The sequence below is a fragment of the Heterodontus francisci genome, chromosome 7, assembly GCF_036365525.1.
Source record: "Heterodontus francisci isolate sHetFra1 chromosome 7, sHetFra1.hap1, whole genome shotgun sequence".
Taxonomy (NCBI): domain Eukaryota; kingdom Metazoa; phylum Chordata; class Chondrichthyes; order Heterodontiformes; family Heterodontidae; genus Heterodontus; species Heterodontus francisci.
In genome coordinates, this window is record NC_090377.1 from 50,533,288 (window position 1) to 50,547,042 (window position 13,755).

The 13,755-nt window shown below is 43.6% G+C and overlaps 1 protein-coding gene across 1 annotated transcript in view; it reads right to left on the reverse strand.

Moving 5' to 3' along the window:
• tgfbr2l (transforming growth factor beta receptor-like) overlaps nt 1-13,755 on the reverse strand; it is a 122,123-nt gene that overhangs the window by 13,748 nt on the left and 94,620 nt on the right. The window contains exon 5 of the mRNA XM_068034494.1: nt 1,428-1,569. Coding sequence (XP_067890595.1) covers nt 1,428-1,569 — 142 coding nt within the window. The remainder of the gene's footprint in view (nt 1-1,427; nt 1,570-13,755) is intronic.

Below are 13,755 nucleotides of genomic sequence, written 5' to 3' on the forward strand. Positions count from 1 at the left end.
CCAGCAGTAGGCGACAAGTTGAGTGAGAATGGCGCGCACTTTTTCAAAACCAGCAATTGAGAGCATGTTAAGATTGTTGAAGGCCCAATTGAACAGCATTTTATGTGCCTATTTGAATTTTATAAGAAGTGCACGGGGTGATGGAGCCCCAGAAGTTATTTAAGGGCGGCAGCAGGGCGACAGCTGAGGTCATTGCTGCATTTGGCAGCCATGGGGTCAGGGAGTTCACCTTCACCGGAAGGCTAGTGCAGCACAGCCAGAGTATTTTGCGTGGAGGAGGGGGAGTTGAACAGCCCGGGATCTGGAGTCAAGCCTCCATCGCGCCATCAATTTCTGGCACGGGAGTCAATTGAGAGGGTGGGGTGGGCAGTGTTGAGGAAGCAATTGGCAGAGTGGCCCTTCAGACCAGCAGTGCCCAAGTGCCATGGGCATCATCCATTCAAGAGGCGGGTCCTCCAGCGAGGAGGAGAACCTGAGAGGGAGGGAGGTGCGGGCATGTGGATCCGGTCAACAGCAACCTTGGGATGGGGAAGCGGCAGAAGGCCACATCGGTGACCTATTCGCTCTCCTCCAATTGCGGATCCACACTGCTAGCTGGATGTCTTCTGAGGCTGCTGCAAAGGTGGTCACAGGCTTTTGGGGCAAGATGGTCTGAGGCTGCTGCAAAGGTGAGACAGCGTTCCAGTGCCATTAGCTCTTTAAAGATGGCGCCAGCACATCCGACCACGGCAGCGGATGGCATAGCTGCTGCCTCAGTCCCCGCCTCCGGCCGGTGAATGATTGGCCACCCCATCTGCCAGTCATTAATTGGCCAGCCAGCTCGTAATTGCTCCAAAAATGAGGATTGGAGCAGGACAACCATGGCCACCTGCTTCCAGTCCCGCCTTCTCCTCCCCGTCGGCTCACAGAAATCCCGGCCGAACAGTTGCAGAAGATTATCTAAGAAGGTCAAACTAACTATATAACTCATACTTTCTCATTTGCATTGATTGTAATACAACTCAGATATACCTTGTTTGGTCTTCTTTATGATAGGATTTGAGCTGCTTTAGCCCTATTTAAAATAGGCTAGCTCAGATTCATGGATATATTAAATAAACCAAGAAAATCACTGCTCAGGTAACATAGGAGTTCAGGTATGATACAGAGCAGATACAAATGGGGAATATGCATAAAAAGATACTGATGTTATGATATTGGCATCCTTTGCTCCTGTAACCATGAGAGATACTGGGAACAGTACTATAGCTGTGTCGGGACAATTTATCATTGAAAGCCAGTAGAACCAACATTCATGGTAAGATTTTGTTCTTGTTTTACATCAGAATATTTATAGGATTTACACTTCTCTACTGTTTTAGCATACAATAGCATTTTCTTTGTATCATTTCACAAATAAGTATTTGATGATTTGGCATTAATCTTACCTCCAATGACCTCACATCGAGAAGCCATCTCCCATAAAACCAAGGCCATTGAGTAAATATCCATCTGTTTAAATGATTCAAGATCTTCCAAGTTAACACGAGATTCTAGAACTTCAGGTGCCATATACCTGGCAGTGCCAACCTGTCCAACAAGATAACAAAGTTCTGTTTCCTTATGTAGTGGACAAAGCATATTTACTAATCTATAAACAATGAATGTAGTAAGAAGAAACAACCAGAACAGAATGGGCATCTTCCAAAATCAAATGTACAATCTTCAGCTAAAAGCTATTGAAATAGCACCTCAACGGAATCTTTTATTCTTTGTTAAATATATATTTTCTCATTCTTTAGGATTCCTTGCATCACATTATAGTTCCTTGCCAATAATGCTCTAAGTAACTACATGGTACCTAATCTTATCACATGATAGCTTCAACAAGATTAGACCATGCATAGCAATATTACGAATCTTCAGATGAAGAATTGTTTTGTATGGACTGAGTTGATCCTCATTTCATAAGAAAATTCATTGAACAACATAATGGCAAGTAGTAAATATGCCAGTTTAAAGCTCAAGGCTTGAAGTATGTTATAGAGCTCATGTGTGTGTTGGGAGGAAGTGGAATGCTACTGGTTCTACATATATTTTTGACGGCTTTTTTCCTGCTCACAGTAATCAGGCATTTCATAAAATGGAAATACTTCAAATTCATATATGAGTAAGCTGTTTTCTATTAAATCCAGTATAAATCACTGTTTCTATAAATGTATGTCTTTACACTTGGCAATAAACTCAGTTTCTGCACATCAATATGTGCAAGGAGCATCATGTGAGATGCAGTTATCAGCCAATGATATATAAGTAATCATATATAAAGTGAGGTTTCTATTTCCTATGGTCTTGAAATGCTGATGATGGGGAAAATTACACAGAATCATAGAATCATTTAAGGCACAGAAGCAGCCATTCGGCCATTGAGTCCATGTTGGCTGTCCATGGAGCTATGCAGTCAGTCCCACTCCCCAGCTCGATCCCCATAGCCCTGCAAGTCTATTTCTCTCAGGTGGCCATCCAACTTCCTCTTGAATTCATTGATCATCTCCACTTCCACCACCCTTGTGGACAGTGAGTTCCAGGTCATTATCACCCGCTGCGCAAAAAAGTCCTTCCTCATATTCCCCCTGCATCATTTGCCCAAAACCTTTAATCTGTGTCCCCTAGTCCTGTACCATTTATTAATGGGAACAGTTTGTCCTTGTCTAACTTATCTAAGCCTGTCATAATCTTGTACACTTCTATTAAATCTCCTTTGATCTAAGGAGAACAAACCCAGCTTTTCCAACCTAACCTTGTAACCAAAATCCTCCATCCCTGGAACCATTCTGGTAAATCACCTCTGCAACCTCGCAAGGACCCTCACATCCTTCCTGAAATGTGGTGACCAGAACTGGATGCAATACTCCAGTTGTGGCCTAACCAGAACTTTATAAAGATTCAGCATAACTTCCCTTTTTTTGTACTCAATGCCTCTATTTATGAAGCCGAAGATCCCATACGATTTACTAACCACTCTCTCAATATCTCCTGCCACCTTCAAAGATCGATGCACATGCACCCCAGGTCCCTCTATTCCTGCACACTCTTTAGAACTGTGCCATTAAGTATATATTGTCTCTCCCTCTTCCTTCTGCAAAATGCATCACCTCACATTTGCCAGAATTAAATTCTATCTGCCACCTCTCTGCCCATTCTGTTAGCCTATCTATGTCCTGTTGCAGGCGGTTCATATCATCCTCACTGTTTGTCGTAGATCCAAGTTTGGTGTTATCAGCAGATTTTGAGATTATACTCTGTATTCCAAGATCCAAGTCATTTATATAACAGCAAAAAAGCAGAGGTTCCAGCACTGACCTTTGGGGAACACCACTGTCTACCATCCTCCAGTCTGAAAAGCAACCATTTATTACAACTCACTGTTTTCTGTCCTGAAGCTAATTTTTTAACCAATTGGACACTGACCCTCCTAATCCATGAGCCTCAGTTTTGTTAACCAGCCTTTTATGTGGTACCTTATCAAATGCTTTCTTAAAATCTGTATAAACATCCACTGCATTCCCTTCATCAACCTTCTCTGTTACTTCATCAAAGAATTCAATTAGATTAGTCAAGCATGATCTGCCTTTTACAAATCCATGCTGGCTCTCCTTAATTAACTTGAACCTCTCTCAGTGTCTGTTGATATTTTCCCCCTGATTATTGTTTCTAAAGCCTAACTCACCACTGATGTTAAACTAACTGGCCTGTAATGCTAGGACTGACCTTATACTCTTTCTTGAATATGGGTGTCACATTTGCCACTCTCCAATCCTCTGGCACCTCCCCTGTATCCAGGCAAGATTGCCCTTCCACTATCTCCATCCCCACTTCCTTTAACAACCTGGGATGCAAGCCATCGGACCAGATGACTTATCTGCTCAAAGCAGAGCCAGCCTTTTTAATACCTCCCCCTTCTCAATTACTATCCTATCCATTGCCTCTACTCTCTCTGCTTCTATTGATATTTTGTCAGCCTCCATTTCCTTAGTGAACACTGATACAAAGTATTCATTAAATATATTAGCCTAGCCCTGTGCCTTTATGCATATATTACCCTCTCTGTCCCCAATAGGGACCACTCCTCCTCTTACTACTCACTTACTATTTACATGCCGGTAGAAGATTTTTGGGTTCCCTTTTATGTTGACTGCCATTCTATTTTCATAGTCTCGCTTTGCCAGTCTTATTTTCCTCAGGTATTCATAAGTTGAGTGCAAATGATTTTCCAGTCAGTATTATCACAAAATAATCCTCTATATTTTACTAAACTTTATTTTAAAAATTCAGTACTTCATGTAGAAAGTTGGGAGTAAAAAGCAAGAACATTCTACTTGCTGTTATGAAATTAGTGTTATTTTAATGTTAGAGAGATTAAGAAGTGACTTAAGACTTAAGTTGAGGTGACTAGCATAGGTGCATTTAAGGGGAAGCTACATAAGCACATGAGGGAGTAAGGAACAGGATAGATTTATAGGGTTACATGAAGGGTGGGAGGAGGTTTGTGTGAAGCATAAACACCAGCATGGACCTTTTGGATTGAATGGCCTGTTTCTGTACTGTAAATATTACATAATCTGTAATACTATGTTATAAGGATAAAACCAGTGGCTACCTAAACACTGCTAGTCAGAGATACCGCTGAATGAGCAGCTAGTGACTCCCACCAGCAACTTACACCATAAATTACAGTGTACATCAAGACACGAATATTCCATGTGCTAGAGTAAGAGATGTAATGAAGTGGGTGCAAAAGGTTTTGGAGAGGAAAGGGAATATCGTCAAATTGTCATTTGGGTTGGGACCAATGACCATCAACAACGAAAACCACAACATGCATTTATATAGCGTCTTTAACACAGTAAAATGTACAATGTTGCTTCACAGGAGCATTATCAAATTAAACTTGACAAATAAAAAAAAAACATTGAGGTCCTGCAAAGTGAGTTTCAGAAGCCAGGAGCTAAAAAACCTCATCAATAATAGGTTTGCAGAGCATTAGTAAGATAATGGAGGTAAACATGTGGCTGGAGGGATGGTGTAGGATGGAAGTCTCCAGTGCCACAAGAACATAGTTGACTCTTAACTGCCCTGACCTAGCAAGCCACTTAGGTTTTACCAAACTGCTACTCTAGAAGAAGGCACATCACACCTTCTCAGGGTAGCTAGGAGATGATCAATATGTGCTAGCTTTACCACCAAGCCTTACCACTGATGCTCACATCCTGAGAATAAATTTAAAAATTAATTCCTGGGATTGTGAGGCCAGTTCTGTGCTCTAATGAGAGTGAGAAACTGGAAGTAATGAATATTGGTAAAGAATAAGTACTGGAGAAATCAATGGGATTAAAAGCCAACAAATCCCCTGGACCTGATGGCCTGCACCCTAGGGCTTTAAAAGAGGTGACTGCACAGATGCATTGGTTTTGATCTTCCAGCATCCCTTAGATCTTAGAATAGTGCCCGTAGATTGAAAGGTAGCAAACATAACCCCACTGGTTAAGAAAGGTTGGAAGAGAAAACAGGGAATTATAGCCAGTTAGCTTGACAACAGTAAAAGGGAAAATGCTAGAATCTATTATTAATGACACGGTAACAGGGCACTTTGAAAATTACAAAATGATTAGGCAGAGCCAAGATGATTTTAAGAAAGTAAAATTGTATTTGACAAATCTATTAGAGGTTTTGAGGGTGCAACTAGTGGGGTAGATAAGGGAGAGTCAGTGGATGTAGTATAGTTGGATTTTCAGAAGGCATTCAATAACGTGCCACTCAATAGGTTGTTACACAAGATTGGACTCATGGGATTGGGGGTAATATATTAGCATGGATTGAGGATTGGTTAACAGCCAGAAAACAGAGTCAAAAGAAAGAGGTCATTTTTGGGATGGCAGGGAATAACTAGTGGAGTGCCGCATGGATCACTACTTGGGCCTCAACTATTTACAATCTGTATCAGTGACTTGGATGAGAGGATTGAGTGTAGTATATCCAAGTTTGCTGACATTATAAAGCTAAGTGGGAAAGTAAGCTGTGAGGAGAATGTAACGAAAATGCAAGGGGATATAGATCAGTTAAGTGATTGGGCAAGAAGGCAGATAAAATATTAATTTGGAAGTGTGAAATTATCCATTTTTCTGGGAAGAATGGAAAACAGAATATTTTTTAAAAGGTGTGAGACTAATAAATGTAGGGATTCAGAGGAATTTGTGTATCTTTGCACACTAATCATAGGAAGTTAACATGCATGTAAAGCAAACAATTAGTAACGCTAATGCTATGTTATAAATAAAAACAAAGTGCTGGAAATACTCAGTGGGCCTGACAGCATCTGTGGAGAGAGAAACAGAGTTAAAGTTTCAGGTCTGTGGAAGGTCACAGATCTGAAATGTTAACTGTTTTTCTCTCTCCACAGATGCTATCAGACCTCCTGAGTATCTCCAGCACTTTCTGTTTTTATTTCAGATTTCCAGCATCCACAGTATTTTGCTTTTATTCAAATATTATTGCAAGGGGTTTGCAGTACAATAATAAGGAAGGCTTGCCGCATTTATATAGGACTTTGGTGAGGCCACAACTGGAGTACTGTGTACAGTTTTGGTCTCCTTATCTAAGGAAGGGTATACTTGCTTAGAAGGGTTCACAGGAGGTTGACAAGTGTTACAAGCAGGTGAGAAGGGGTCTAGGGCTCCCTCTCAGCCTTTGCCTAGTTTAATCGTAACAGGGTTTAATTTTCGAAACACCGTGTTTTTAGCTCCCCCTCAGTGAATCCTTGTTCACTGCTCCAATTGTAAGGCAAAGAAATCAAACAGGTTTCCTTAGATTTAAATAAGAAAGGTAGAAGTTTATTAATCTTAAACTCTAATCCGGTTAACGACTATGAATATGCGACGCAACCACACTAGCATGTATACGCGATAAACACACACGCAGATAGAGACAGAGAAAGTAGAAGGAACAAAGGGAAAACGTTTGAGACAATATCTGGTAGTTACAGTCCTTTGAGTTCAATGTGGAGTCTTTGGTTGCCGTTAAGTCTTTCAATTCGTTGGGGCCCAGTTCACGCTTCAACTTGTTCCAATGTAGGAGTCTTTTCTCTCTTGAGGTTTACAAGTCTTCCATGGGTCCAGTGGCTTGGGGAAAAAGTGAGAGAGAGCTCGGCGAGAGACTTGCTTGTTTCAGCTTCAGTTGCATGCTGCCTTCTGAATTCAAACTGTTCTGTGGCTAGTTCAAAAAACCTGTAGCAGCCAGTTAGTCATGTGACCAGCTGGTTTAATGAGTCCTGGCTCTGTGAATTGTATCATGTTAGCAGGGCCTGGAATGCACTTCCTTACACCTTCAATGTTTGGGGATCAAAATCCATTTGGGTTAATTGGAGCAGGGAATAAATAGTCTTTTGTCTCCACAAGCAGGGTCTTTTAGTATGCAAATGTCCTTCCAGCCCAGTGTCTGGTGATCTTCAAACAAGTCAGTTCTTCACTCCAGCAACAGTTTAAAATCAATGTTCATATAACAAAATTAATATGCCTCATTCTTGGCAGGTGGGGGTCTGCATGACACCTCCACACCCAGCAGAATGAAATGCGATTTTTAAAAGGAGCATTTCATTAAAAGGAAAGCAAAATACTGCGGATGCTGGAAATCTGAAACAAAAACAAGAAATGCTGGAATCACTCAGCAGGTCTGGCAGCATCTGTGGAAAGAGAAGCAGAGTTAACGTTTCGGGTCAGCGACCCTTCTTCGGAACGCAGATAGAGACAGAGAAAGTAGAAGGAACAAAGGGAAAACGTTTGAGACAATATCTGTTCCGAAGTTCCGAAGAAGGGTCGCTGACCCGAAACGTTAACTCTGCTTCTCTTTCCACAGATGCTGCCAGACCTGCTGAGTGATTCCAGCATTTCTTGTTTTTATTTCATTAAAAGGGTTTCGACAGAAGATAAGGGCAGGAAGACAACGATGCACCTCCCTCATTCATTCAGAACCCTAACAATTGTTACAGCCTGTCCTTTCTTGGTAGCAGTGCTGCTTTAAACGGCCCTTTTTGGCATCCCAATAAACGTGGTTTTTGGGGAAGTTTTTTTTCAGTTTGCACATTTCCATGACAACCTAAGGGGTCTTTGTTCTTGTTGAGGTCTGCAGGGGGGAGGGTTAGGTTTAATTAGCCCTAGGTGAGAGTTCTGCTCAGGGCAGTGGCAGTGGGCAGTTCCACTCTGAACTCTCTTTCAGGGCTTTGATGAGTCATGCAAAGGCTTTTCACCTCATGGAATGGCTGGTTCCCTTTTTTCCTGACTGTGGGTGAGGATTCTTGGCTAATCCTCCTTTTTTCCTCTGGGATACTCCTGCTTGCAAGTATCTGTCCAGATTCTGCTGCACTCCCCTGCGGCACTTTGACTAGGTGAGGCATCTCCCTCACGGTTTCTCTGCCCTCTTGAGGACTTTCTTTTTCTCTGCAGGTTCATGTAAATGCTGCTAGCCACTCTGTTGGGGTGCTTCTAGTGTCTGCATTTACATAGGAGGATGTGGGGTCTAACCTTTCAAATATTTTGGGGTTGGCTGACTGAACAGTAGGGATTTCCATTTGGGATTTCTCCCGGACTTCCTTTAACCTGCCCTCTTGGTCCCTTTTTCCCCATTCCTTTCTAACCTGTTGCCAGCCTTGTGCCTGCCTGTCCCCTTTTGTTCTCGGCAAGGGTCCCTTACAGTTCACCAGCCCTCTGCTGGAGGTTCCTTCAAACACCGATACAGGACGTAGGGGGATAATTTCACCATAGGTTTGGGTTTCCCCTCAACCTGGCACACGTGGCAGCTCCTGCAGTACTCCACCACATCTTTGTGGAGTTTTGGCCAGTCAAACTGCTGTCTTATGCGGGCTTTGGCTTTTCATATACCGACATGTACAGCCACCGTAATCTCATGGGCCATTCTTACTATTTCTCTCCGGTAGCTCTGCGGCACCACTGTCCACTCCTTGCTCTCAGGTCTGTGAGAAGAACTCCACTTCTTCATCAGTACCTGATTCTTGAAATAGTAGTAATCAGGGACTCCCTCTGCTTCAATTTCAGATTGGGCAGCCTGTGCTAACTCTCTCAATGCTGGGTCAGCTCGCTAAGCTTCAGCTAGGGAAGATCCATTTAATTTATTCCCTGGGTCTGCTAACTTTCCAAAGAAAGTCTCAGATAGACAGGCCTCATGGACATCTGCCTGCAGTGCCAATTCAGTCTCTTCTTGGGGAGCTAGTTTGATCTTGGCCTCACTCATTACACATTTAGGGAAACTGCAGGGGACTGTCTCCTGCCACAGCCTGTCTCTCTGACCTCCTGAGGTCTCTCTTTCACTACAGGTGGGGAAGCTACCACCTTCATCCCCGCCAGATCATTACCAAGGAGCAGGTCAACCCCATCAACAGGCAAACTAGGGACAATCCCTATGGTCACCGGTCCCGAAACTAGGTCACAATCCAGGTGCACCCGGAGTACAGGTACAGGCATACGCTGCCCTCCAAAACCATTCACCACCATTCTGGAGTTTACTGCATTCTCTGGGGAAATGGTCACGCCTTTTCCCAGTAAAAGGTATCTAGTGGCCCCTGTGTCCCAGAGGATTATTTTGGGTTTGCTTGCCCCACTCGAGGTATTGGGTTACTCTCCCTTCAGACACAAAATCCTGATAACCTTCAGGAATTCTATTAAATGTTCCTGCACTTGCAGTGGTAGACGTCCTGGGTCTCACTCTTTTTTATTCATTCATGAGATGTGGGCATCTCTGGCTAGGCCAGCATTTATTGCCCATCCCTAATTGCCCTTGAGAAGGTGGTGGTGAGCTGCCTTCTTGAACCACTGCAGCCCATGTACGGTAGGGACACCCACAGTTCAGTCAGGAAGGGAGTTCCAGGATTTTAACCCGGCGACAGTGAAAGAACAGCAATATAGTTCCAAGTCAGTATGGTGTATGGCCTGGAGGGGAACTTGCAGGTGGTGGTGTTCCCATGCAACTGCTACCCTTGTCCTTCTAGGTGGTAGAGGTGGCGGGTTTGAAAGGTGCTGTCTAAGGAGTCTTGGTGCATTGCTGCAGTGCATCTTGTAGATGGTACACACTGCTGCCACTGCATTGGTGGTGGAGGGAGTGAATGTTTGTGGATGGGGTGCCAATCAAGCGGGCTGCTTTGTCCTGGATGGTGTCGAGCTTCTTGAGTGTTGTTGGAGCTGCACCCATCCAGGCAAGTGGAGAGTATTCCATCACACTCGTGACTTGTGCCTTGTAGATGGTGGACAGCTTTGGGAAGTCAGGAGATGAGTTACTTGCTGCAGCATTCCGAGCCTCTGACCTGCTCTTGTAGTTACAGTATTTATATGGCTACTGCAGTTCAATTTCTAGTCAATGGTAACCCCCAGGATGTTGATAGTGGGAGATTCAGCGATGGTAATGCCATTGAATGTCAAGAGGAGATGGTAACATTCTCTCTTGTTGGAGATTGTCATTGCCTGGCACTTGTGTGACACGAACGTTACTTGCCACTTATCATCCCAAGCCTAGATATTGTCCCGGTCTTGCTGCATTTCTACATGGACTGCTCCAGTATCTGAGGAGTCGCGAATGGTGCTGAACATTATGCAATCATCAGCGAACATCCTCACTTCTGATGTTATGATTGAAGGAAGGTAATTGATGAAGCAGCTGAAGGTAGTTGGACCTAGACACTACACTGAGGAACTCCTGCAGTGATGTCCTGGAGCTGAGATGATTGACCTCAAACAACCAAAATCATCTTCCTTTGCGCTTGGTATGGCTCCAACCAGCGGAGACTTCCCCCTGATTCCCATTGACTCCAGTTTTGCTAGGGCTCCTAGAAGCCATACTCGGTCAAATGCTGCCTTGATGTCAAGGGCAGTCACTCTCACTTCACCTCTTGAGTTCAACTCTTTTGTCCATGTTTGAACCAAGGCTGTAATGAGGTCAGGAGCTGAGTGGCCATGGAGGAACCCAAACTGAGGATCACTGAGCAAGTTATTGCTAAGCAAGTGCTGCTTGATAGCACTGTCAATGACACTTTCAATCACTTTACTGATAATTGAGAGTAGACTGAGGGGCAGTAATTGGCTGGGTTGGACTTGTCCTGCTATTTGTGTACAGGACATACCTGGGCAACTTCCCAAATTGCCGGGTAGATACCAGTGTTGTAGCAGTACTGGAACAGCTTGGCTAGGGATGCGGCAAGTTCTGCTGTGCTTTCCATCAGGTTCACTTCTTCACTGAGCGATGTGCCCTGATTAACCCTACAGGTTTTCCCTTTAGGTTCCAGCAGTCAGCTCTTAAATGCCCTGCTTTAGTACAATGGAAGCACACAGGTCTCCGGGTCTCACTCCTACATATAGCACCTTCCTTTTTGGCTGGAGGAGGGCCCCCTGTGTGTCCTGCTTTTCCTTCCCTCCTGGGACTGCTTGGGCTTCTATCACCTTCCCACCCTTTGTCCTTTTTGGATTTGTGGGGGTGATTAGGAAAGGTTTTCCCCTGGGAAACTGACTTATTAATGAGAGCAAACTCATTGGCCAGGACTGCTGCCTGCCAGGTTTTATGAGCCTTCTGCTCTTCTACATGTGTCTTTATGGAGAGAGCTTTTAAATTCCTCTAACAAAATTACACTCTGAGATTTTCATAGCTGAGCTGCACTTTAAGAGCCCTCAGCCACTGGTCAAAAGCCAGCTCCTAATTTCTCTCAAACTCTAGGTAAGTTTGATCAACTTGCTTCTTGAGGGTTCTAAACTTCTGGTGATAGGCTTCCAGTACCAACTCATATGCCCTGAGGATAACATTTTTTGTCAGTTCATAATTTGATGAACTCTCATCTGGCAACATGGAATAAACCTCATGGGCTTTTCTGGTTAATTTGCTCTGTAACAGCAAAGTCCAAGCCTCAGCTGGCCACTTTAACTGCCTTGCCAGTTTTTCAAAAGATACAAAAAATGCTTCCATGTCTCCCTCATTGAATTTTGGGATCAGTTGGGATAATTTTAACAATTCGGTGCCCAGGCCTGAATTACGCTCCTCCATATTGGCCATGCTTTCACTGGGATTACTCTGTTGCCCCCTAGTTAACTCAAGTTATCTCAGCTCTCTTTCTTCGCATTCTTTCTGGAAGGTTCTATCTCTTTCTCTCTCCTCTCTTGCTTTCTCTCTCCTCTCTCTCTTTTTCTTCACGTTCCTTCTGGAAGGCTCTTTCTTACCCTTGCTCCTGTCTCTCTTTCTCATTCTCCTGTCTCTCTTTTTCTCTTTCCTCAAATTCAAGTTTCCTCTGTTCCAATTGTATCTTTGCTAGCAATATCCTGTCGGAGTCTACATCTAACCCTGTTTCTGTTTCTTCAGATTCAAGGGAAAAATGGTTGGCCACTAGTCTTAGGAGTTCAGACTTTCTAGCCTTGCCCTGTACAGTGATCCCACACTGCTCAGCCATTTTCCTCAAGTACTCCACAATCAGTGCTTTTAACTTTCCCAAGTTCTTTCACCCTGGCTTGGGGAGCTTCTAGCTTCAGTCGCAGACATGTTAATATTCTAGCACACACAACCGCAAGAAAACCTGTATTGAAATCTTTTCTCTTTTGTTTGGGATCAGTTTGGCTTCCCACTTCCAATTTCTCATTTGTCTGTGCGTAAAATCTTGGACGCTTGCCCCAAAATTTCTGTTATGACCTGTTATGAAGGGGACTAGGGTTTCCTCTCAGTCTTTGCCTGGTTTGATTGTAACAGGGTTTAATTTTAGAAACACCGTGTTTTTAGCTCCCCCTTAGTGAATCCTTGTTCACTGCTCCAATTGTAAGGTAAAAAAATCAAACAGGTTTCCTTAGATTTAAACAAGAAAGGTAGAAGTTTATTAATCTTAAACTCTAATCCGGTTAGCGACTATGAACATGCAACGCAACCACACTAGCATGCATACGTGATAAACACACACACAGATAGAGACAGAAAAATAGAAGGAATAAAGGGGAAACATTTGAGACAATATCTGGTCGTTACAGTCCTTTGAGTTCAATGTGGAGTCTTTGGTTGCCGGTAAGTCCTGCAATTCGTTGGGGCCCAGTTCATGCTTCAACTTGTTCCAATGTAGGAGTCTTTTCTCTCTTGAGGTTTATGTGCCTTCTGTGGGTCCAGTGGCTTGGGGAGAAAGTAAGAGAGAGAGAAAGAGAAAGAGCTCAGCGAGAGACTTGCTTGTTTCAGCTTCAGTTGCACACTGCCTTCTGAATTCAAACTGTCCTGTGGCTAGTTCAGAAAACCTGTAGCAGCCAGTTAGTCATGTGACCAGCTGGTTTAACGAGTCCTGGCTCTGTGGATTGTATCATGTTAGCAGGGCCTGGAATGCACTTCCTTACACCTTCAATGTCTGGTGATCAAAATCCATTTGGGTTAATTGGAGCAGGGTCTTTTGTCTCCACAAGCAGGGTCTTTTAGTATGCAAATGTCCTTCCAGCCCAGTGTCTGGTGATCTTCAAACAAGTCAATTCTTCACTCCAACAACAGTTTAAAATCAATGTTCATACAACAAAATTAATATGCCTCATTCTTGGCAGGTGGGAGTCTGCATGACACTAGATTGATTCCTGGGATAAGAGGATTGTCCTATGAGGAGAGTTTGAGTAGAATGGTCCTATGTTCTCTGGTTTGTAGAAGGATAAGAGGTAATCTAAGGGCTTGACAGAGTAAATGCTGAGAGGCTGTTACCCTTCGCTGGAGAGTCTA